We start from the raw sequence: 27604 nt of genomic DNA, 5'->3' as shown, positions 1-27604 counted from the left end.
ACACTTCAATCAGATCACCTTGTAGGTGCCCTATCTCTAGACACTGCAATTTACAGAACTTAAGTCTTTCTTTGAAAGAGCAACGCATTGTTGCATTCATAATCTGCCTTTTCATATGAGATTTCTCATAATCTGCCTTCACCTGGCTAACCTCCTTTGTGACTTGATTACACACCAGCTTATATCTACCTTAGGCTTCTGTGTCACCTGATGATTTATATGCATCCCATGTATTTTTCTTCAATGCCACAGGTCTCATTAGTTCATCTGACATCCATTTAGGCCTAAACCTTGAATGGTATTTCTTAGTTGGGACAAAAAGCCTAGTAACTTCCAAGATTACTTCCTTGAATGCTTCCAATTTAGAATTTGCAGTTGGTAACATCATCAGTTGGTGTCACAGTCACCTTTAAGAAAGCAAAAACCCTGCCCTTTACCCCTGAGGGTAATTACATCTTTGAGTAAATCCCACATCAGCACACTGCGATCAGTGCCACCTAGTGGTTTCTTTATCTGCAGAATCTTAATGCACGAAAAATCATTACTGATAATCAGATCAAGAGTATTACTCCTTCTGGTTGCCTCTCGAACATGCTGCTGTAGAAAAAGAATCATCCAATAAATCCAAAAAAGCCTTGCTAGTGTGCAGGTGATCAACCCAGAAGTCTCGGTCAATATCTGGGAAGTTAAAATCCGCCATTATAAGACAGTCTGATTTACTGGCCCACTCAATTTCTCTGTACAGTTGTTCATTATATGCATCTGAGTCATTAGGCCTATTATAACATTTTGCTTTCCCAGTGCTTATGTCAGACTAAACTGACTCAACATTCCACCCTTCTTCCCCTCCTATCCTGTCTATCCTTTCTGTAAACATTGTACTCCCAACACTCCAATTCTGTATTCCTTATATCTGTGCCACCATGCACTGGTATCCCAACAATATCTGACTTTGATGTTTTGACCAACACCTCAAATTCATCAAAATTATTTACCAAACTCCTAGCATTGGTGTACACGCAAGTATACATGCACCTGTTCCTATTCTTAGCTACTCTAACAGACTCATGTATTTACTTGTTCTGCAATGACTCCCAGCAGTCTCTGAAATCCAATGCACCTTGTTTTCCAGGCTGCTGCTCATTCCAGTAGAAGCAGTGCAAGAATTACTTTCACCTCTGCCACCGGCTACTGTTAACCCATCAATCCATTATCCCCCGAAGCTAGCAGTTTTCCGCCCCACCTAAGACTGCCTTGATAGCATCAGCAAATATTCTTGCACCCTTTCTATTTAAGTGTATCCCATCCCTTAGAAGCAGTCTCTCCTGTAAACAAGCACAGACCACATTGAGAAAAATTCTGCTCCATGATCCTTGCACAATTTTTCCAGGGCCAAATTGATTGGCAAGGCTCTCATCATATACTCCCTCCTATCATGTCTGGGCAGAATTGCAGACACTTTCAAATTCAACTCTGACTCATGGCTTTTTTTCAACATTAACCTGTACTTTTTAAGTAATTCCACTGTTCTCCTACTCTTAATGTCATTAATTTCAACATGTACAACAGTATCACCTTTTGTGCCCTTTAAAGATGATATCTGCTTTACAATGTCATCAATTTTTGCCCCTGGCAGACATACCCTGGTTCTGTTCCACCTATCCTTTTTGCACAATATATTCCCCATTTCCCTGACAATAGAGTCACCAACAACAATTAGTTCCTGTGGGACCAGCGCATTCTGCCTTGGGGATTGCCACTGTGCTGCCTGATGATCAAGTGCAAACTCTGGCATTGATGTGCGCAGCTGAGAGCTTAATAGGTTCTCCAATTTTAGTTCTCCAAGGGCATGTACTCTGTTCGTTAAGCTCTCATAAAGGTCCATAATGATGTTGAGTTGGTGCCAAACTTCTTCACACTCCTTACATCGAGCAAACACAAGGACATCATCCCCCTTGGCAATATCATGTCCTGTCCTGACAGCCCCACAAACAGCAAACAAGCAGTACATTTCAAAAGGCTGCGATTCAGAGGACAACCCCCCCCCCCTCAGTTCTCCCCAAGCCACAGCAATCCCACTACCTTGAGCCTTTTGCTTTGCTGCTGTGGTCTGAGGCATGATTTCAATGCAGTTAAAAATATTACACTAATATATTATGCTAAACGTATATCTCAATGCAGTAATAACACTATATATATATTTCAGTATCGAGTTTTACCTTCTACCGAATTAACGTTATATGAATTTCCTATCTCCTATCGAGTTTAAGTTATATATATTAAATTATAACATTGCGTTTGTGAAATCTAAGTAGTTGTAATAAATAATAAATTTAACTATCTATTGCCACTTACAAGGTTCAAACTCTTGCGCTAGCTATTTACGATAAAAGCTCTGTGTAGTAACATGTCATGTAGAGAATATGAGTGAAATACTCAGTAAGGTAATTATTACTGAATAAATATGAAACACAGAAAGAAAGAAATATACATTTATACCTGAATTTGTTACTGTTATTGTGGAGACAGCTGACTTTCTGCTGTGAATTTCTAACACCAGTTTAGTTGAAGATAGACAAGATGTACAAGTGAACAGCATATCATAAACCGATGCATACTGAAATAGTAGTAGTAGTAGTGGCATGTGATGCAAGAAAGCAAATGTATGAGCTTATGCAGCATCAGCCAACAAAAAAAAAAAAAAAAAATCACACCATTCCCTCCAAATGCCTGTCCAGTTCCTCCTTAAATTTATTCACCCTATCAACTTCCACAACGACAGATGGAAGTTTGTTCCAGCAATTAACCACCCGCTGGCTAAAGGCAAATTTCCGCACATCTATTCTACATCTGTCTTTTCTTAATTTGAATTTATGCCCCCTTAGGTTCGTAATATGAACAAGTGGAAGGATCCCATCAGAATTCAGTGTGTTCAACCCATTCAAGGCCTTATATACCTCAATCAGATCACCACGCAGGGGCCTAGTCTCCAGCCACTGCAATTTGCAGAACTTAAGCCTCTCTTGGTAAGAGGATCCCTTCATTCCCCTCACCAATCTTGTTGCCCTTCTCTGTACACGCTCAAGTAAATCTACATCCTTCCTAAAATGAGGTCTCCAGACCTGTATGCAGTACTCAAGGCGTGGCCTGACCATTGCCTTATACAGAGGGATAATCACCTCCTTTTCCCTGCTAGCAAAATTCCTATATATCATTGACAAAACCCCATGACCTGCCCTGGCAGCCTGTCTACATTTCTCAGAAAACTTCATATCTGCCTGCACAATTACTCCCAGGTCTTTTTCATTTTCTACCACCTTAAGTGTAGTACCACACAGTTGGTACGTTTCTCTGGGGTTACTTCTACCCATATGCAGTACTTTGCATTTGTCAAGGTTAAACTTCAGTTGCCACTTCTTAGTCCATCTGCCCAAATTATCTAGATCCTGTTGCAGTAGCACACTGCCATTACTGTCATTAACAACCCTGCCAACCTTTGTATCATCTGCAAACATTAAGCCTGATATACCTTCATCAATATCATTGATAAATATACAAAACAACAGTGGACCTAACACCGAACCCTGTGGGACACCACTAATAACATTAGTCCAAGAAGAGCAGCACCCATTGATTACCACCCTCTGTCTTCTCCCACTTAACCATCCTTTTATCCATTGTAGCAACTTACCCTTAATACCATTCTGCTCCAATTTGTACAATAGTCTTCCAAGATTTCAGGAAAGCTTTTGACACTGTCAAAAGCTTTCCTGAAATCCAAATATATGATATCAAAATTATTTTTTGCATCCAGTTCCTTTGTAACCACATCATAATATCCTATCAAATTTGTCAGACAAGACTTTCCCTTAACAAACCCATGCTGTCTGAATTATTGCTGCAGTCTTTTCTAGATGATCCTGCAGTGCATCTTTAACCAGTGACTTCATTATTTTACCCGGAACAGAAGTTAAACTAACTGGTCTGTACTTATTCGAATTGTAGTAGTCCAAATTATGCAATATATATCAAGCTTTCAAATGCGTACATAAGTGCTTGCAGGGTAGAGGTCTTTATGCATGTGGTCACACACAGACAATACAGCTAATAGTTGCTAACATTCTACTCTGAAACATGCATTAGTGTGATGCAAGAAAGCAAGCTTATGCAGAATCAGCCAAAAAAAAAAAAAACGATCCCATTTCTACTATCAACTTCCACAACAAAGAATGGAAGTCTGTTTCACCAACCAACCAACCACCCGCTGGCTAAAGGCAAACTTCTGCACATCTATCCTGCATCTGTCTTTCCTCAATTTGAATTTATGCCCTCTCAGGTGATTATTCTGGCATGAGGAAGAATCCCATCAGCATTGAGCATGCTCAAACCATTCAAGGCTTTATAGACCTCAATTAGATCACCTCGCAGGTGCCTAGTCTCCAGACACTGTAATTTGCAAAACTTAAGCCTTTCTTCGTAAGAGCAACCCTTTGTTCCATTCACTAATCTTGTTGCCCTTCTCTGTACTCGTTCCAACAGCTCTACATCCTTCTTGAAATGAGGCCTCCAGGCTTGTATACAGTACTCAAGGTGTGACTTGACCCCTTATACAAGGGGATAATCACCTCCTTATCCTTGCTAGAAAAATTCCTGCATATCATTGACAAGACACCATGACCAGACGGTCTTGCAGACCGTCTGCACTGTTCAGAAAACTTCATATCTGCCTGCACAATTACCCCAAGTCCTTTTTGTTCTTTACCATTGTCAGTGTAGTACCACAGAGTTGATACGTTACTCTGGGGTTACTGCTTCCCATATGTAGTACTTTACATTTGTCAATGTTAAACTTCATTTGCCACCTCTCAGCCAATCTGCTCAACTTTTCTAGATCCTGTTGCAGCAGCGTACTGTCATTAATGTTCTTAACAACACTGCCAACCTTTGTATCAACTACAAACTTGGACATTAAGTTTGATATACCATCATCAGTATCATTTATAAATACAGAAAACAACAATGGACCCAAACACTGAACCCTGAGAGACTCCACTAATTACATTAGTCCACGATGAGCAGTGTCCATTGATTACCAGTCTGTGTCTTCTGCCACTCAACCATCCCTTTATCCATAGCAGCAATTTGCCTCCAGTGCCACACTGCTGCAATTTGTTCAGCAGTCTTCCATGTGCAACAATATCAAAAGCCTTTCTAAGATCCAAATATATGATATCAAAGTTATTCCCTGCATCCAGTTCCTTTGTGACCACATCATAGTATCCAGTCAAATTGGTCAGGCAAGACTTTCCCTTAACAAAACCATGCTGTGTCTGAGCTATAACTGAAGTCTTGTCTAGATGATCCTGCAAAATTGGGGGAGGGGGGGTGTCCTACATCTCCACGCATAAATAAAAGAGCTAGAAGACATTATAAATTGGTGGAGGAGTAATAATAATAAACTACTACAATTGCAGAAGTGTTGGGTCACTACAAATATTAAAACCATTCTTGTAATGGCTAATCAAAAAGTATTGATATGTAATGCATATCTCTGATAAACCGTATCACTGTGGGCATTGCTTCAGTGAACATTGCTTGCCATGCTATTGTATATCCAGGCAGTAGTGCATTTATGCATGGGCAATATGCCTCTGGTGCTCAGTATCTGGGGGGGAGGAAAATGCAACCAAATACACACATTTTGTAGTAGTAGTTGCACCCAAAAGCTTACTGTACTTTAAGTTGTTGTTGTTTGGTTTTTAGGAGCATTAGCAACTAAGGCCATATTGCTCCGGGATATGCGGTGGTCATTCCCTGACCTTTCTGCATCCTCCATATTTGGTGGTGATGGGCTCGAACCCTGGTCTAATCAAGAAGCGTGTGCTAACGCACCACTGCTCCTTCCCACCTGGCTACGGAGGCACCTGTACTTTAAGAGTACAACTGATCTAAATGCACTACTGTATCCATGTGTACGTTTGACTTATTCCATTCTTGTTGTCATTGGTGCTTAATGTTCAAAACCAATGTTTTTGTGATGCATTACACTTAACCATGTTAAGCGGTATGGAAAAACATGTTCACATTAAATTTTACATGAAAATCAGAAATACTACCCAAGATTAATAATTAATTTATATATTTAATTGAAGAGCAACCAGTATTTAGAAGATGGAACAATGAGCCATGCACAAATTTTAACTGTATATTTGGGAATGGGGCAGTGTGCACTTTTCTCACTCTACCTGGCTTAAAATAAAGAAAAAAGCAGTCAACAAGAAGACAGCCTTTGTATTCATCGGTAAATATTGGTTAATATGCAGTAAAAATTAGTAAAATATTCATGCAAATATGCAATTACATCCAATAACATTTTTACATTTATTTCCAGTTTGTCACAATTAATTGAATTACAATTTCTTTATATTTAGTAATTAAAGTAACAAAACTTTAATGAAAAGCTTTAGAAGAAAGGTCATTTTACAACTTATGTAGGATAATGTGTGTTAGTTACAGTAAATAGTTACAAAAAATAGTTAATGTGTGTTAGTTACAAAAAAAGTAGGTTCAATTCTTTCTCCCACTCTTTTCCTCTTGAATATTAATGACCTTCTTCCATTGACTGGAAATCTTATCCATAGTTTTGCCAATGATAGCACATTGCATTCCACTTTCCATTTCGAGAAACCTTTCCCTGCGCAATCAGCTTAAACTTCTCAAATCTGCTACCAATTCCTTAAATGCCGATCTCCAGGTAATTCTCCAGTGGGGCAAAGACAACTTAGTTGATTTCAATCCTTCTAGAACTCAGTCTTGTCTTATATCTCACAAAAAGGATTCTTCTGCTCCTATGCTTATCTTTGGTGACACCGATTTCTAGGCAAAATGATATATATCTTTTTTGGGGATTACCCTGACTTCTAATCTCTCTTGGCACAAGCACATTACAAATATTGCTTCCTCTGCATCTAAAAAACTTGGTTTACTCTTTCTCTCTCGGCATTACTTTTCTTTCAAACAGCTGCTCACTCTGTATAAATCGCAAATCCACCCTACCATGGAATATTGTGCCCACATCTGGGTTGATGCCCCCAAAACCTCTCTCAGGCTTCTTGATTCCATTCAGAAGAGGGCAGTTAGGTTAATTAATGATTCATCTCTAACAGAGTCTCTACACTCGCTGTGTCATAGACGTAGTTTCTGCTGCATGCCTCTTCTACAGATATTTCTATGGGCACTGTTCTTCTGAATTGGCTTCTATAATTCCCGCTCTCTCTTTAAAAACAGTCCGAACATGTGCTGCCACCAGTCAACATCCATTTACTGTCCAACTTCAAACTTACAGAACCAACATTTCATCTTCCTCATTTATACAGTATACAGTCTACAGAAGTTCAAGTCCAATGTCAACAAATATCTTCTTTCGTCTTTTCAACCTCCAACCCAAGCATGGTACTAAGTACTGTAGGTTCTAATACCTCTCGTGTTTGGGGTTTACATAAAAAAAAAAAAAAAAAAAGAAAAACCCATATTTTTCACCAGTGTCAGATTATTCAATATGCACTGTAAGCATTGCCGGGGGGGTTGTCCTACATCTCCATAGGGGCCTCTGTTGTTGAAAGCAAAAAGAATAAATAAATAAAAATAGCTGTTAATTTAGAGTAATGTTATAAATTAAAGGCATCATGAAAATTGTAGGAATTGAAATACAGTAATCTCTGCATAAAATGCTGATGTGTGATTTAATCAGTTTACTTCATTTGGTCTGTGTACAAATCATCTATTATGTATGTTTGGCTTCTGCTCGTGAAACTGATCCGTGCTGGCTGATGCATGCAAGTTTAAGTGTACATCATAAGTTGTCACACCCTCATACTACCCTTCTGGAGAGTTCAGCTGTGTGTGACACCATCCCAAAGACTTAGTGCTTAGAGGGGGCCCCCTAGGGCATCAAATCTGCCACTGTTTTTCACTATAGTAAATTTGTGCTCTTCAATTCATTTTAAAGGCAGAGAATTATCTTTCCACATTGACAGAAATGACTAGGCTGTGCACCTTTTGAAGCTCTACTTGAAATGGAAATTCTTATTCATTTCCATTAACAAAATCATCTTATCTTTCTTAAAATATAAAATCTGGAGTTCCTTTTGAAAACTTTACTTTCTTATTTTTTTTCCTGTGTCTCCAGGGGTTGCTGAAATTTCTCTGCCTTTTCACTTGCACTGCTCAAAGAAAAAAGTTTTGCTATAGTATTAGGTAACCAAACAAAATGAGCCTTGATGAATTGATTTTCTAATGAAAGAATTAATAAGAATTGACAATCAGTGCTTTGGATGATGTGGCTATTGATCCTGCAATATCCAAAACATAGACAACTTTTCTTTACAGAATCAGTTTTTGGCATAATACAATACTGTAAATAATCATGTTCCCACATAGTCAAAACAGGCTTTGGCACAAGAGAAAAGCCAGGTTGCATAGGTGTGTAAAAAGCTATGTGCTAGGGGCTTTTATAAAGATCTTTTTTATACAAGAAATAACTTTATTAAATTTGCTAAAATTCTCCCAAATTGTTTCTGTAAGCTATTTGCCAAGAACCAGAACTCCACTAATGTTATTTGCCAGAACTCCACTAATGTTTTTAGTGGAGTTCTCCAAATTTCATTGCCGGGGCCCATTGTTGTTTTCAATATTTATTAATGATATCAATGAAGGCTTAATCAGGCTTAATGTCTAAGTTTGCAGATTATACACATTTTGGCAGTGAACAGTAATCAGTATATGCTACTGCAACAAGATCTAGAAAAATTAGGCAGATGGGCTTGAAAAGTGGCAATTGAAGCTTAACATTGAAAAATGCAAGGTATTGCACGCGGATGGCACTAATCTCAGAATAACATACCAACTGTGTTGTGCAACATTGAGAGTAGTAGAGCATGAAAAAGACGGGGTAATTGTGCAGTTAGACATCAAGTTTTTTGAGACATGCAGACAGGCTACCAGAACTACTCACGGGACTTTGTTAATGTTATATAGGAATTTTTCCAGCAGGGATAAGGAGGTGATTGTCCTGTTTTATAAGGCAACAGTTTGCCATGTCTTGTACTGCATATAGTTCTGAAAGTTTTGTTTTAGGAATGATATGATTCGTTGGAATAGGTTCTGAGGAGGGCAACAAGATTAGTGAGAGGACAAAAAAGGATACTCTTACCAAGAAATCCCTCAATTTTGCAAATTGCAGATGTTGCAATTTGCAGAGCTGAAGCCTGGAAGATTTTCATTGTCTATAAACTAAGCACTTGTTAGGAGATTGAGGTGTTTAATGCTTTGAATGGATTGATTAATCTAAATGCTGTTGGCATCCTTCCTCTTGCTCAGTCATAAATAGGGACATAAATTTAAATTGAGGAAGGATGGTTGTAGCATAGATGTGCAGAAATTTGCCTTCAGCCAGCTGGTAGTTGATCATTGGAACAATATTCCAGATGATGTTGCAGAAGTGAGTGGTTATTAAATTTAAGGAGGAACTAGACCTATTATTAGATGGTTCAGACAGGTAATGTGGGAAGTGTGTGTTATTTATTTTGGCTGATGCTGTATAAATTTGCTTTCTTGCATCATTTGCTACCACTAATACTGATGTTACATAGGTACTTTGGTCATGGGAAGTACTAACAACATCCCTTACAAAACCCTCAGTGACAGTCATATACTCTGCAACACCATTCATTCAGTGATTCTGATAATGTAAATTTGTATTATAATTCATGAACATTAGTGCATCAAATTTTATATGTATGTATTATTATATATGTATTAGTGCATTATATTTTATATGTATTTTATATCCAGTGTGGTGTGCACAGGTAATTACTATTTCCTGTGTAATGTTTTTAAAAACTTTTATGTCAGATATAAAAGTGGCCTAAACTGTTCTGAAATGCTCACTAAGCGTTTTTGTGTCTAATGTCCATCAACAGTTTGTTGATGGATATTAGCTTGGCAGAGGTGGGTCATGACCTCCTAGGAGGAGGTCATGACCCACCAGCTTAGAACATCTGAGAACTAGATGATTTTGCATTGTGCTATTAAAATCTCCATCGTCATTTGGAAGATAAAACATCAGATAAATTATTATGTTCATCACCTCATACAATATTAATTTTTCTGATATTTTCTCTTCCATTAATACCAAAAAGTTAAATATTTTACATTTCATAAGCATGCTTTAATATATTTTTTATTTAGTTTCCAGAAAGAATGCTATATAATGGTGATATCTTTGTAACTTTTTTTAAAAATGAAATTTGTTCTTTTTGGTACATCCTTTTGCATTTTTACCAAGGATGGAGATGATTAAGGTTGAGGTATCTCCCTTATAATTAACATTAACTCTTTCAAGAAGGTTTGTGTCTTTTATTTTTGAAAGTTACTTGGATAATAAATTTTTGCAAAATAATAACTAGATATATATATTTGTAGCCTAACCTTGAAAGAAGTCCAGCTTTTTCCTCAGTTTGATTATGATCATGATGGGAAAGTGTCAGAAAGAGAAGCAAAGGTATGTAGAGTCTTTAACAGAATTTACACTATATAGAAATTTCAATTCAAAGACCTTTTGTAGCAGAATTCCACGTAAGTGCAAAAATTCACCAAACAACAGTATTGTTTGTTGTTTTTATGGTCAGTTTTTCATTAAATTAAAGAATTATAACATTTTCTTTAATTTAATTTATTTGTTGGTGACTCTACTGTCAGAGAAACATGAAATATATTATACAAAAAGGATAGTTGGATTAGGACAAGGGTATGTCTGCCAGGGGCAAAAGTTGGGGATGTTATAGAGTAGATATAGTCTTTTAAGCGCATAAAGGATATTGTTGTACATGTTGGCACTAGGGCTTACAGTACCGGTCAAAATCTTAATACTGGTATTTCGGTATTTTTAATTAATGAAACCGGGATACCAATATTCCAAAAACAAACATTTTTCTCAATAAATTTTGATGACAATTAGGTGCAATAAAGTAAGGAAAAAACAAGTACTGTAATTACTTGAATTCATGTTTTAAATAAACTTTTATTGCAATAATAAATATTCTGAAAAAAATCATTAAAAATACAGTTATTCTAAAAACAAAAAAATACATATTGTTACTGCAAAGTTTAGTTATGCTTAAGCATCCACACTACCTGTCCGAATAAAGTGAGCTCTTAAGAAACATAAGCAATCAATAGTATGATCGTTTAAAATGGATCTAATTTTGGTACATACAGTATTTGATTAGGGCAGAAAACGCCCTTTTGGATTCTATTCTGGTACTATTGTACTGAGATAATCGTAGATGATCTCAGTCCATATTTTCTAGGCTTTGAACTTTTTTTAGCAAAAATAGTTAAAAGTATTTCATTAATGTCCGACTCAAGTTCATCTTTTAAAATCTCATTGGAGTCAGGCAGTTTCTTATTTTGGAAATAATTTGTGGAACTCTGATGTTCTGTTCCATGTTGGTCTTCCATGGTTGAATTATGTTCATTTTCTGAAAGAGAAAGATGTTTTATTCAGCGAAGTATAATTTTCACTATAGTATCTTTACTGAATCTGGGAGAGAGCAAAGAGTGGGGATAAAGAATAAGGAAGAGAGCAAAGAGTGCAGTTAAGGAATTCTTCACATATATAAATGCAAAGAACAGAAGGACAAATCAGATTGGACCCTCATGTAATGGACGTGGGATAGTATTAGTTACCATAACTGAAGTTGCGGCGCCTCCGTAGCCAGGTGGGAAGGAGCAGCAGTGCACAGCACACGCTTCTTGATTAGACCGGGGTTCGAGCCTGTCACCACCAAATATGGAGGATGCGGAAAGGTCAGGGAACGACCACTGCATATTCACGGAGCAATATGGCCTTAGTTGCTAATGCCTCTAAAAACCAAATAACAAACAAATAACAAACAAACTGAAGTTGCAGATGAACTCAGCATTTACTTTGCATCGATATTTACATTAAAAAAAAAAAAAAAAAAACCATTTGTGTCAATGAGATATTATGGAAGTGAAGTGGAAAAAATGCAATTAATGATGTTGAAATTTAAAATGATTATTTAATGAGAACTTTTGCACCTACAGGCAAGTAAGGCTCCTGTGGTTGATGGCATATACCCTATAATCTTAAAGGAGGCAGCAAGTGAGTGCATTGAACCATTAAAGCTAGTTATGAGAGCATCACTGGACAGGAGAGATTCCGTTGGATTGGTGTAAATTGGAACATAAATTTAGGTTCTAGGAGTGAAACGAGAAATTACCGACTGGCCAGTCTAACTTCAATAGTAGGAAAAATCATGGAGGCAATGATGCAGTGTGGAATTCAGGATCATTTAGATGGAAATGGAATTCTGTAGGATACAAAGCATGGTTTTGTAAAGGGAAAGTCATGTTTAACAAATCTGGTTAGCCATTTTGACAGGTCACTTGTGAGCTGGATTTAGGGAATAATTTCGACAATGTTTATTTGGATTTCAGCAAAGCATTTGACTCAGTCCAACCTGAGCGGTTACTATATAAGTTTGAGCAGGCTGGAATCGTAGGGAAAATTCTTAGATGGATAGCACGATGGCTTGATGGGTCCAGGCAGAGGGTTGTGATAAATGGTTATTCATTAGATTGGGTTATTGTAAGAAGTGGGGTTTCCCAAGGATGTATTGGGACCATTGTTCTTTTTGATTATCTTAAATGACATCTATGGAGGGTGTGAGGTCTAAACTTGCAGATGATGTAAAGATCAGTAGAGTAGTTAATGATCGCGCTAAGCAGAGCTTCTTCAGAGTGACCTAGATAGACTTCTGGGATGGTCAGAAAAGTGGCAGCTATGCTTTAATTCAGCAAAATGCAAGGTCTTACACCTCGGGAACAGCAACCCCAAAATAACTTATACACTTGTTGGAGTTAAACTAAAGTCAGTAGTGGAGGAACAGGACTTTGCAGTTACGATATGGTCAGACATGAAGTTGTCCGAGAATTGTGGACAGGTTGCAATGTTGTATGGTGTCCTATCAATGATTTATCGAACATATGCTAGTAGAGATAATGACGTCATAATCACATAAAGGTGATTTTATAATCTTTATGTGATTAAATTATAAACAATTATTTTTCTTAAATTAGTACTGAAAAACCGGTATTTTTTGTATTAATACGGGTATTTCAATACCAGAAAAAAATGACCGGGATCCCGGTATTGTAAGCCCTAGTTGGCACTAATTACAGTTACAGTAAGAGTAGAAGATTTTTGGACTTAACATATACAGGTTAATATTGAAAAAAAGTCATGAGTTAGGGTTAAATTTGAAAGTGTCTACAATTCTACCTAGACATGATAGGAGGGCGTATATGATCGAGAGCCTTGTCAATCAGTTCAGTCTTGGAGAGATTGTGCAGGGCTCATGGGGTAGAATTTTTTTCAGTGTGATCTGCTTGTTAACAGGAGAGGCTGCTTCTACAGGGATGGGATATTAAATAGACAGAGTGCAAGAATATTTGCTGATGCTATTGAGGCAGTGCTAGGTGGGTCAGAAAACTGCTAGCTTGGGGGGGATACACAGAATAATAGATTAACAATAGTTGCACAGGGATGAAAGTGATTCTTGTACTGTTTCTATTGGAATGAGCAGCACCCAGGAAAGCAAGGTGCCAGGGATTTTAAGGACTGCTGGGAGTCATCATGAAACAAGCAAATACATGGGCTGTATTAGGGTAAGAACAGGTGCAGGTATACCAATGCTAGGAGCATAGTAAATAAATTTGATGAAGTTCAACTGCTGGTCAAGACATCAAATGTGGACATTGTTGAGATATAAGAGATGCAGAATTTGAATATGGGGAGTGCAATGTGTACACAATTGACATTTGTGTATTTATTTATTTAATTAGGTGGTCCCAGCCAATGTTTGGCAACTCCACCACACTATAGTACAGTTTACAGTTTCATACACAGGTATTATGATACAATTTAGAATGTCATCCAGAATGCAAAATGAAGGTCAATACATTACAAAATAAACATTCTTCATTGATACTATTTACAATTTCAAATGTCATACAAAATGCAGAGAGAAATAAGTACGCTGTTCAAGGGTAAGCTCCCACCAATTTACAGAACAAAGTTACCTCTCAACCTACGCTTGCTCTGTTATTTTTCCTTCTATTTTGTTTTCTGTTCCATAGAAAGGATAGGAGGGGTTATGCTCTCAGTTAAGAAACACATAAAATCTAAGGCAGTGCATCCAGTTGACATGGGTGGCCAGTACAATGTTGAGTCAGTTTGGTGTATCAAAAGCACTGGGAAAGCAAGAATTGAGAGTAGGCATGTGTTATAAGCCTAATGACTCTGAGTTCAACAAACGACTGTACAGAGAAAACGAGTGGGTCAATAAATCTCTTGACAAAATGTCTTGTAATGGGAGATTTTAACTTTCCACATATTGACTTGAACTTGTAGCTTGGTCACCCCTCACACTAGCAAGACTATCTGTAGATTTATTGGATGATTATTTTCTACAGCAGCATCTTAGAGAGGCAACCAGAGGGAGTAATACTCTTGATCTGATTATCAGCAGTGATTATTCATGCATTAAGAATTTGCAGATAAAAGAAACACTAGGTGGCAGTGATCACAGTTTATTGATGTAGGACTTAATTAAAGATGTAACTACCATCAAGAGTAAAAGGAGGGATTTGGCTTTCATAAATGTGATTACAGTGGCCGCAGACAGTTTTTAAATTCTGTACATTGGGACCAACTTATGATGTTGCCAATAAGCCAATTCTAAATGGGAAGCATTCAAGGAATTAATCATGGAAGCCACTAGGCTTTTCATACCACCTTAAGAAATACTGTTTAAGGTTTAGGTCTAAATGGATGTCAGACTTGTGGCAGAAAAGAAAAATTCATCTGAGGCATACAAATTATCAGGCAACACAGAATGCTATGTAGATATAAGCTAGTCTGTAATCAAGTCACAGAGCAGGTTATGCAAGGGAAGGCTTTAATTAAAGATAAATGTGGGATTTAATTAAAGATGTAACTACCATCAAGGGTAAAAGGGAGGGATTTTGCTTTCATAAATGTGATTACAGTAGCCGCAGAAACCTTTGACATGAAATACAAGAAATCTTTGGCAAAGGATGCAAAGGGGAACAAGAAAGACTTCTTTAATTATGTAAACTCTAGAAGAAAGAGGGTGAATCAAATTGGTAAACTTGATATCGATGGTTCGACTATTGGGAACTACTATAAAAAATATAAATATATAAATAAGTTCGACTATAAAAAATGGGAAGCATTCAAGGAATTAATCATGGAAGCCACTAGGCTTTTCATACCACCTAAGAAATACTGTTCAAGGTTTTGGTCTAAATGGCTGTCAGACTTATGGGATTTGTGGCAGAAAAGAAAAATTCATCTGAGGCATATAAATTATCAGGCAACACAGAAAGCTATGGTAGATATAAGCTAGTCTCTAATCAAGTCACAAAGCAGGTTACGCAAGGGAAGGCTTTAATAAAAGATAAATGTAGGATTTAATTAAAGATGTAACTACCATCAAGGGTAAAAGGGAGGGATTTTGCTTTCATAAATGTGGTTACAGTGGCCGCAGAAACCTTTGCCACGAAATACAAGAAATCTTTGTCAAAGGATGCAAAGGGGAACAAGAAAGACTACTTTAATTATGTAAACTCTAGGAGAAAGGGCTTGAATCAAATTGGTAAACTTGATATTGATGGTTCGACTATTGAAGATCCTGCTCAAGTTGCTGACAAACTGAATGAGTATTTTGCATCTACATTCACACATGGGGAATTCTTTATGGAAGTGGAAGCCAGAAGTTTTAAGTAAAAGGAAAGAGGAAGAGAAATTATTGAAGTTAAACATAGGAAGGGCAGTCTGGGTGGATGGAATCTGGCCAACTATACTACAGGAACCAGCGAAGGATGTAAGGAAATCCTTAGCCACAATTATGAGAATATCCTTGGATTCAAGGGAGGTCCATAGGATGCTCTCATAATTATGGCAAAGAGATGTGCTAATGTATTCCCAATTCACAAGGGGGGATCAAAGGGTGACACAAGTAATTACAGATCTGTTAGTTTAACTTCTCTTGCAGGGAAAATAATGGAATCACAGGTTAAAGAGGTAATGTAGGATCATGTAGACAAGACTGCAGTTATACTTCAGACACAGCATGGGTTTGTTAAGGAGAAATCTTGTCTGACCAATTTGATTGGATAGAATGATATGGTCACAAAGTAACAGGATGCAAAAAATAATGCTTATATCACATACTTGGATATCAGGAGATCTCTTGACACTGTGGCATTAAGGGCAAGTTGCTGCGATGGATAAGGGGATGGTTGAGTGAGAGCTACCACTTTCTGGTAACAGAGTGGTAACTGCTCTTCATGGACTAATGTTATTAGCAGAATTCCACTGGGTTCAGTGTTGTTGTTGTTTTCTATATTTATCAGTGATATTGATGAAAGCATGTCAGGCTTAATACCCAAGTTTGCGGATGATACAAAGGTTAGGAGGATGGTAAATGACAGGAATGACGGTATGCTACTGCAATAGGATCTAGAAAAGTTAGCAGATGGGCTGAGAAACGACAACTGAAGTTTAACATTGACAAATGCAGAGTACTGCATATGGGTAGCAGTATCCCTAGCGTAATGTAACATCTCTATGGTCAGGGTAGTGGAAAATGAAAAAGATCATCATCAGCCATTTTCAATCCACTGCAGGATGAAGGCCTCTCCAGCAACTTTCCAGTTCCTTCTGTTTTGTGTAATGGCCATCCATTTACTACCCACAAACTCTTGAATTTCATCTGTCCATCTCCGTTGTTGCCTTCCAGGTTTTCTTTTAGTTCCTCTTGGGTAACCATTTTGTTATTTTCTTAGTCCATCTGTCATCATATCTTTGAGCTATGTGTCTCCTGGACAATCAAAATATATAGCAGCTACATTCAGCCCATGCATCAGAAAACACACACACTGTCTGCAAATATATACTGATGGATCCAAATCTGATACAGGTGTAGGTGCTTCAGTGGTTCTTCCCACTTGTGCTATCTCTGAAAAACCTTTCCCTAGTTGCAGTAATTATACTGCTGAACTCCATGCAATAAAAATGGCTATTGAACACGTCAGCAACAGGTCTAATGAAGAGATAATAATCTATACCGATTGCTTGAGTGCAGTAACTTCTTTAAAATACAAATGTCCGAACTCTCATCCTATTCTGAAAGAAATCAGAGCACAGTTAATTAATCTCACAGAATGTAACATGGAGGTAAAGTTCTGCTGGATTCCCAGGCATGCTGAAATTCAGGGAAATGAGAAAGCAATTAAACCAGCAAAAAATCCACTAAACCAAGAGTCTTCACTTGCCTTGATTCCTTATATGGACTGCAAACTCATCATAAAACAGTTATGTATTGACTAATGGGCATCAGTATGGCAGCAACAGACCCATAATAAACTTTTACAATTAAAGAAAAATCCACAATACTGGAAATCTAGTTCATGATGAAGCAGACGAGAAGAGGTTGTCCTTGCAAGTACATGCATTGGGCATTCCCATCTCACCCACCTCCACTTGTTGACAGGTGATGAACCTCCTCACTGTCGTCATTGTCCCGCCCTACTTACAGTGAAACACATTCTTCACGAGTGTCCCCACAATCATGCTGCTCGATTAACAATTTTTAAATCGGCTTTAACCCAAAACAATTCATTAGAGATGAACCATATTCTCAATGATGATGCAAATTTATCTGACTTATTTAATTTTTTAAAACAAATTCATTTATATGAACTTATCTGACATATGATTGGAAAAAAAAAATCATTTGGCAGAATTACTGTGACAGGCACAATTTGGCCTTAGTTGCCCTTGTGCCAATAAACTTCCATTAAAACCAATCATTACTTTTGTTTTAGCCTTATTCATCTTTATTCCGAAATCCTTACTAACTCTGCATAACTGATTCAAGTTTTCCTCTAATTCTTTGGGATCGTGGTTTATGATCATAATGTAACCTGCAAATCTTAAATGGTTTAGGTACTTTCCATTCACATTGACTCCTTTCTGTGACCAGTCCAATCTTCTGAAAGCTTCCTCAAAGGCAGTAGTTGTGTTAAGTCTTCTTATGTCCTCTCTGGGGTCTCTTTTAATGGCTTTTCGTAACTCAGTATACTCAATTTTGTCCTTGTCGGTATTTATCTTGCTCTCCATTTGTCATCTTCATTTCATCATGAATTGATGAAATGAAGCATTAGCATTAGTAGAGGCATTTGATGCAAGAAAGCAAGCTTATGCAGCATCAGCCAAAAAAAAAAAAAAACCCCACTTCCACTTCACCCCTCTGTTCGTTCAAAATACCTGTCCAACTGAGCTTTAAACTTATTTAGGCTATCAGCTTCCATGACAAGGGATGGAAGTCTGTTCCACCAACCAACCACCCGCTGGCTAAAGGCAAATTTCCGCACGTCTATCCTACATCTGTCTTTCCTCAATTTGAATTTATGCCCTCTCAGGTGATTATTCTGGACAAGAGGATGAATCCCATTGGCATTGAGCATGCTCAAACCATTCAAGACTTTATACACCTCTATCAGATTACCTCGCCGGTGCCTAGTCTCCAGACACTGTAATTTGCAAAACTTAAGCCTTTCTTCGTAAGAGCAACCCTTTGTTCCATTCACTAATCTTGTTGCCCTTCTCTGTACTCGTTCCAGCAGCTCTACATCCTTCTTGAAATGAGGCCTCCAGACCTGTATACAGTACTCAAGGTGTGGCTTGACCATTGCCTTTAGGTTGGGTACGAGATTATTACCAAGATTTTAGCATCTCCGGTGAATGCTAAGTTTTCATTTATATTTAGTCGTTTTATTAACTTAATTGTTATACTAAATTATTTTCTATAAGTAGCTTTATAGTTCTAGCCAAGCTGTATGGTTTATTTTTGAATATAGATAACGATTTTGAAAAGTTAATACTTAGTGTCCATAGATTTTACATTTGTAACTTGCCACCATTGTTATGTGATACGGAATAGCATAAGGTTTAACGTAAAACTAGATAGCGAAAAATGTAGCACTGTATTAGAAATCTGTTAGATTAGTATAGTATTATCAATTAATGAGTAAAATTTAATAATCTTATTAAAGTTCATTGTTAATTAAATTATACTTAACGGAATCATGACCCAGACTAGAGCAGCAAAGTAGCGTTCACAGAATAGCCAGAGTGCTGTGGCTCGTGGGAGAACCGAAGGAGGCAATTCTCCAATGCATCAGTCTTTGGATAGTCTTTGTCTGTGTGGTATGTGCAGAGACTGTGAAGAAATTAGGCGCCAACTCAGTGTTCTGATGGGTGTCTATGAGAGTTTGAGGTGTAGGGTAAATACCCTTGAAGAAATTGTTTCTTTGTTATTTGGTTTTTAGGAGCATTAGCAACTAAAGCCATATTGCTCCGGGGATATGCGGTGGTCATTCCATGACTTTTGCACATCCTTTGTATTTGGTGGTCATGGGCTCAAACCCCGGTCTAATCAAGAAGCGTGTGCTATGCACTGCTGCTCCTGCCCACCTGTTGAAGAAATTAATATGATGGGCCCATCAAGCTCTCAGCTGCCCAACTCTACACCAGAACTCACTTCTGTGCATCAGGCAACACAGTGGCAATCTCCAAGGCAGAATGCATTGGTCTCACAGGGACTAGTTATTGTCAGTGACTCTATTATTAGGGAGACGGGAAATATATTATGCAAAAAGGATACGCAGAACAGGACAAAGATATGTCTGCCAGGGGCTAAAGTTGATGACATTGTAGGGTAGATATCATCTTTGAAGGGTACAAAGGTGATATTGTTGTACACGTTGGCACTAATGACCTTAAAAGTAAGAGATCTGCAGATTTACTTAACAAGTACAGGTCAATGCTGAAAAACAGTTGCGAGTTAGGGTTAAATTTGTGTCCGCAATTCTGCCCAGACATGATAGAAGGGTGTATATGATGAGAGCCTTGTCAATCAATTTGGCCCTGAAAAGATTTTGCAAGGCTCACAGGGTAGAATTTTTTTTCAGCATGGTCTGTGCTTGCTAACAGGAGAGACTGCTTCTACAGCGATGGGATACACTTAAATAGAAAGATTGCAAGAATATTTGCTGATGCTATCGAGGCAGTGTTAGGTGGGTCGGAAAACTGCTAGATTGGTGGCGGGATTCACAGAATAAAAGATTAATGGTAGCTGCAGGCAGAGGCAAAAGTGATTCTTGCACTGCTTCTATTGTAATGAGCAGCTGCCTAGAGAGCAAGTACTGGGGACTTCAAGAGCTGCTGGGAGTCATCATGGAACAAGTAAATACATGGGCTGTGTTAGGGTAACTAAGAGTAGAAAAAGGTGCATGTATACTTGAGTGAACACTAATGCTAGAAGTATATTAAATACAATTGATGAATTTGAAGTGCTGATCAAGACATCAAAGGCAAATATTGTTGAGATATCAAAGACATGGAGGCACCTTCATTACCAGGTGGGAAGGAGCAGCAGTGCGTAGCACATGCTTCTTGATTAGACTGGGGTTCGAGCCCATCACCACCAAATACAGAGGATGCAGAAAGGTCAGGGAATGACCACCGCATATCCCGGAGCAATATGGCCTTAGTTGCTAATACTCCTAAAAACCAAACAACAACAACAATCAGAGACATGGTGTCACACAGTGCAGAATTGGAATTGGGGAGTACAATGTGTACAGAAAGGACAAGCCGACAGGGCTAGCCAGGTGGGTAAAATGCCTGCTTGGCAACCCAAAGGTCGCGGGTTCGAATCCCGCCTCAAGCTAGGATCGGAGTAAATTGCAAAAACTTTGGAAGGTGCATTATGTCCACAGAAGCCGATGCGCCAACAACTAACAAAAAAAAAAAAAAAAAAAGGACAGACAGGCTAGGAAGGGAGGAGGGGCTATGCTGTTAGTTAAGAAACACACAAAATCTAAGGAAGTGCATTAAGGTGGACATGGGTGGATAGTGCAATGTTGAGTCTGTTTGGTGTTGACATAAACACTGGGAAAGCAAAAATGAGAGTAGGAGTATGTTATAGGCCTAATGACTCTGATGAGTACAATGAACAGTTGTGCAGAGAAATAGAATGGGCCAGGAAATAACTGTCAAGTAATGGGGGATTTTAACTTTCCAGATATTGACTGGAACTTGTGGGTTGGTCACTCGCACGTTAGCAAGACTTTTGCGGATTTATTGGAGGATTGTTTTCTACAGCAACATGTTTGAGGGGCAACCAGAGGGAGTAATACCCTTGATCTGATTATCAGCAGTGATTATTCATGCATTAAGAATTTGCAGATAGAGGAACCACTAGGTGACAGTGATCACAGTGTACTGATGTGGGATTTACTTAAAGATGTAACTACCATCAAGTTTTCGTTTTTATAAAAGTGACTACAGTGGTCTCAGACAGTTTTTAAATTCTATACAGTGGGATCAGCTGATGATGTTACCAATGGTGAATTCTAAATGGGAAGCCTTCAGGGACTCAATCTTGAAGGCTACTAGGCTTTTCATACCAACTAAGAAATACTGTTCAAGGTTCAGGCCTAATTGGATGTCGGATGAATTAATGAAGAGAAGAAAAATGTATGGGATGCATATAAATTATCAGGTGACACAGAAGCCTATGGCAGATATCAGCTAGTCTGTAATCAAGTCACAAAGTAGGTTAGGGAGGCGAAGGCAGATTATGAGAAATCTTTGGCAAAGGACGCAAAGAAAAACAGCAAAGATTTCTTTGCTGTTTTTCCATTGGTGTACAGCAGATTTCCACTTGATAAACTTATAAGTGATTCTTTTCTTCTTGTTTCAGCCAAGCCGATGATATTCTGATTCACATTTTCTAATTCCTTTTCCAGCTCTAATATCCTCTCTTTACCAATGAGTGAACTTACATTGTAACTAGCCAAGTTCAGTTTCCATGCATGGCAGCCTGGTCATACCCAAAGATTCTTAGCACCCTCTGCTTCCACTCTGATCCTCTCGCTGCCGTAAGAGGGAGAGTGAAAGTCACTGGGGACTTGAGGGTCATTTTTTTTTTTTTTGTCGTGTTGTCATAAACTGCTGGAGGGTTTGGGCTTTTCCTTTTCACACCGACCAGGCTTCTTGAAGAGAACCACTCTACACGTTCGTTGCCGTCAAAGTGACATAACAGGGCTTGCCAACGAGGTGTGGATGAATGGATTTTAGGAGGCAGGCCAACCGGACTTCTCCTATATCTTTTAAAATAGAAAGATATTGGATCGATCAGTGTTTTAGACTGAGTGTCTGATAACACACAAAATGCCTGTTCCCCTTCTAAGCCCCACTGAATTAATATTAAGTATTAAAATATTAACATTGATTATTATTATTACTATGGAACCCTAAGCCTATTTTATTTATATTGCCATTGAAAAATTAAATTTGCCCCTGCAGCTGTAATATTATTGAGGATATATCTGAAAATTGGTAGCATAGTAGTAAGAATAAAAATCTATTTTAAGCACTGATTATAATAGAGATACAGATTGTCTACCATGGAGACTGTCATTATTTAAAATGGTGATATGCAAGAGTAGATCAATAAGTACTGCAGAATTGCTCACATGTGTGTGATTAAAGGAGAGGGAGAATTTATGATGCATATTTGTTGTACTACCAATTACCCATTACACACCTAATATTATTTTTCTCATGTTTGTAGAACTGAAGATATGGATAGACAAAGTGATGGCTATTTCCAGAATCAGTGTATGATGGAGTTCCTGTTGAGATCAGGTAATCAGTCAGCCACATTTGTCCATCAAAAACTCCTGGCAGTCCATAGAGACCAGGATAGTTGATCAGAGTCGTGTCCAGAGCTGGTGGCAGTGGTTTCGGGGAGTGATTTTGATATCAAGGACAAACGAAGAGCCAGAAGACCAATGTCTGTTACAAACAGTGAAAATTAAGAACTCATTAACCTGTCCATTCGAAATGACAGTTGCATAACCACCAGACAAGTGATGAATGCTGCAAAAATGTCAAAGGGAAGTATTTTGACTATCAACAGACTAGAGTACAAAAAAATCTGTTTTCAGTGGCTGCCTGAGCTGCTCACACATGAGATGGTGGCTGAAGGGAAAGAGATCTGTGATCTTCTGGAGAGGTTTGGTGCTGACAGTCCTGAGTGCATTAAAGAGGTCATCACATGTGATGAAACATGGCTCTTCCATTATGACCTACAAACCAAATGACAATCCGTAAAATGGGCACACCGACATCACCTGTAAACAAAACAGCTAAAACTTTCCAAATCATCGACAAAACTTATAGCCAACTTCTTCTAGGATCAAAATGACATCATTTTTATCGATTTCTTGGAAAGTGGAACAACCTTCAACAAAGAAAGATACTTCATGTCCCTGGAAAAGCTTAATCGAGCTCTGAAAACCAAAAGACCTGAACTGAATCAGCAGCACATCAGGATAATGCAAAGCTGCACAAAGAACAGATGACACTGTCATCTGCACAAAGGCAGAAAGACTGCCCAGCTGAGGTGTTGCATAATGCTTTGCCCACCATATAGCTTCACCCCATCAGAGTTTTTTTATTTGGTAGACTGAAGGCATACCTGTGTGGTAAGGCGTTTGACAGTGATATGGAACTCATTTCTGACATTAAACATTGGTGCAAATGTTAGCTGATTTTTACCAAAGTGTATTCACTGCCCAGAAAGAAGGCTGAGAAAATGCTGTGAGTGTGGTGGTTCTTATATTTATATGATATTTTTACAAAGTTGAAAGATTGTATTTTAGGTATGTGAAGTACGATTCCAATATCTCAGATGATAGATGTTACAGCTAATAGTGCATTACTTATTGACCCTCCCGTGTACTATTCACAGAACATTTCATGTATTTCATCAGAGCTTCATCATTGTCATTTTTCTCTTTTCTTTCCTGTTTCCTTGCCTTCCTTCCTAAGTCCCTCCCTCTCTCCCTCCCTCCTTCCTTATCCTGATTCTTAACCCTTCCCTTTCATTATTTTATCCACTGAATTTCATGTCATAGATTAAAAAAAAATAAAAATAATAAAATAATAATAACAAACAAGTTAGGTAATGTATGCATTTTGTTATCTGTAAGATGTGTTTGATTATCAAATGTACTTCCTCCAGGATTAAAAACTTCTGAGTATCAAGTAGTGTTTTATAGTGACCACATCCACTGAGCACTTAGTGCAAATTAAAATTGCTATACTGTGTTTTGATATCACATTTTCTAATTTTACCAAAATTTCTGTTGTAATGTTGAACTAAATGTTCAACATTCAGTTCAACTAAATTCATTTAGTTCATCAACTACATTTAGTTCAACAACTAAATGTTGAGTCAGTTTGGTGTGACATAAACACTGGGAAAGGGAAAATGAGAGTAGGAGTGAGTTATAGGCCTAATGACTCTGATGAGCACAACGAAAAATTGTGCAGAGAAATAGAGTGGCCCGTTAAATCAGAATGTCTTGTAATGGGACATTTTAACTTTCCAGATATTGACTGAGATTTGTGGGTTGCTCACTTGCACGCTAGCAAGACTTTGGTGGATTTTTGGAGGTTGGTTTTCTACACAACATTCAAGGGGCAAGCAGAGGGGTTAATACTCTTGACCTGATTATCAGCAGTGATGACTCATGCATTAGGAATTTGCAGATAAAGGAACCACTAGGTGACAGTGATCACAGTCTACTGATGTGCGATTTACTTAAAAGATGTAACTACTATCAAGGGTAAAGGGAAGGGTTTTTGTTTTCGTAAAGGTGACTGCAGTGGCCTTAGATAGTTTTTGAATTCTATACAGTGGGATCAACTAATGATGTTAAAAACGGTGAATTCTAAATGGGAGGCCTTCAGGGAATTAATCTTGGAAGCTACTAGGCTTTTCATACCAACTAAGAAATATTGTTCAAAATTTAGGCTTAATGGATGTCAGATGGACTAATGAGGCTTGTTGCAGAGAAGAAAAATGCATAGGATGCATATAAATTAGCAGGTGACACAGAAGCCTATGGCAAATATAAGCCACTCTGTAATCAAGTTACAAAGGTTACAGAAGCAAAGGCTGATTACGAGAAATCCATGGCAAAAGATGCAAATAAAAACAACAAAAACTTCTTTATTTATGTAAACTCTAGAAGCAAGGAGATGAATCAGATTTGTCCACTTGTTGTTGGTGGTTTGACTCTTGGTGATCCTGCTCAGATAGCTGACAAACTGAATGAGTATTTTGCATCTATATTCACACATGACAAATTCTGTAAGGAAAGGGGGGACAGAAGTTTACTAAACTCTAACAGGGAGCCAAATGATTTTGTAAAAAATGGAGAGCAAAGTGGAGGATAAATTGTTGAAGTTAATTATAAAAAAGGCACTTGGGGCAGATGGAATCTATCCAGCTATAATGAAGGAGGCAGCAAGGGAAGTAAGCAAACCCTTAGCCATAATTATGAGAGCATCCTTAGATTCATGGGAGCTTCCCATGGACTGGAGATGTGCAAATGTATCCCCAATTCACAAAGTGGGTTAAAAGGGTGATGCAAATAATTATACACATTTTAATTTTAACTTCTGTTCTGGGGAAAATAATGGAGTCACTAGTTAAAGAGGTGATGCAGGATCACCTAGACAAGACTGCAGTAATAGTTCAGACACAGCATGAGTTTGTTAAGGTGAAGTCTTGTCTGACCATCTTGATTGGATACTACGATGTAGTCACAAAGGAACTGGATGCAAAAAAAAAATTTTGATATCATATACTTGGATTTCAGGAAAGCTTTTGATACTGTTGCATATGGAAGACTGCTGTACAAATTGGAGCAGTATGGCATTAAGGGCAAGTTGCTACAATAGATAAAAGGGTGGTTGAGTGGAAGATGGCAGAGAGTGGTAATAAATGGACGCTGTTCTTCGTGGACTAATGTCATTAGTGGAGTGTCGCAGGATTCGGTGCTGGGCCCATTGTTGTTTTGTGTACAGTAAACCCCCGCTATTCGCGGGGGTTACGTTCCTGAGAAATGCCGCGAATGCCGAAAACGCGAATACTGAGTTATGGCTCTCATAGTAATAAAGGGGTTCCGTTCCAAAGTATGAAATATATAAGAAAAACTAGTCTAAAATTTTGTCTATGTATGTATTATATGTACCTTCATAATATGACTATGTATATAGATAGTACATAGGGAAATGCAAGCATATGGCATCGAAATGAAAATAAGAAACAATTTAATATTAAATGTAATATTTATTAGAAATTTCAAACAAATCTTTCAAACCAGTGCCTTTGCTAACTAAAAAACTTATCCCGCCAGTGCTATCACCAGTTTCGCTAGTGTTGATAAAGGAGTTTTGCCTTTTCACGAATGATGAGTGAACTTAACGGAATTTTATTTTGAATTCGGTCTTCTATCCAGAGATTTAAAGCCTTTTCCATTTTTTCTAATTTAACATTACGAGTTACAGAGCAAATTTTTGAAGCAATTAGCGCATTTTCACGGACACTACAGCAGATTTTTTCTTCCGATTTCTTGTACCGTTGACTCATTGATTTTATAATGTTTTGCCACTGAAGAGACACTTTCACCATTAGAAATTTTGTCTAATAACTCAATTTTATTCGCTAATGTCATCACCTTCTTTGATCTTTTCACATTTCCCTTGCTATTCGTAGCCATAAAAATATGGCTACGAATACGGATTAGAAAGAACTTTTCCACAATAAAGTCACTTTCTTCCGTTAACACACTCGAAAAAGTGTGTTTTACACTGCAAAATGGTAGATTTATCACTTATTTAAGCATATCAATTTATAAATTAATAAATTTATTCAATTTATAAGCATATAAATTAAAAGCAAATGACGGAACCTTCCATGACAAGCGCATAACACACATTGAACAAGGATTAGCGAGAAACATCCACGCTCGCGATTTTGTCACCCCTCTCCCCCCACCCACTGAGTGCTGTTTTGACCAGGAAAGATAATTTTAGCCACGCCCATGCTTTTTTATGGTGGAAAATGTTCACGGCACTTTAAAATTCACATTTTTTTAGGTTTCATTTTATGTTAAATCAGCGACCGCAAATAGCGGGGGTTTGCTGTATTTATTAATGATATCGATCAAGGTATATCAGGCTTAATGTATGTTCAACTTTGCAGTTGATACAAAGGTTAGCAGGGTTGTTAATGATAGTAAAGACAGTATGCTGCTGCAACAGGATCTAGAAAAGTTAGGTAGATGGGCTAGAAGTGGCAACTGAAGTTTAATATTGACAAATGCAAAGTACTGCATATGGGTAGCAGTAACCCAAAAGAAACTTATACCATCCATGTTGTACTGCACTCAAGGGAGGTGGATAATGAAAAAGGCCTGAGGGTAATTGTGCAGTTGGATATGAAGTTATCAGAACAATGCAGACAGGCTGCCAGAGAAAGTCATGGAGTTTTGTCACCGATATATA

General features: G+C 37.9%; 1 protein-coding gene across 2 annotated transcripts in view; it reads left to right on the top strand.

Moving 5' to 3' along the window:
* The window catches only part of LOC150090760 (glucosidase 2 subunit beta-like), a 213876-nt gene that overhangs the window by 69630 nt on the left and 116642 nt on the right, over positions 1-27604 (top strand). For both annotated transcript variants that reach the window (XM_090372539.1, XM_090372533.1), the window contains exon 9: positions 10483-10561. In XM_090372539.1, coding sequence (XP_090228665.1) covers positions 10483-10561 — 79 coding nt within the window. The remainder of the gene's footprint in view (positions 1-10482; positions 10562-27604) is intronic.

Source organism: Mastigoproctus giganteus, chromosome 1 (genome assembly GCF_048544385.1).
Source record: "Mastigoproctus giganteus isolate SK-2022 chromosome 1, ASM4854438v1, whole genome shotgun sequence".
NCBI lineage: Eukaryota > Metazoa > Arthropoda > Arachnida > Uropygi > Thelyphonidae > Mastigoproctus > Mastigoproctus giganteus.
The sequence above is the reverse complement of the archived record's forward strand: the minus strand, read 5'-3'. Positions and strand labels throughout refer to the sequence as shown.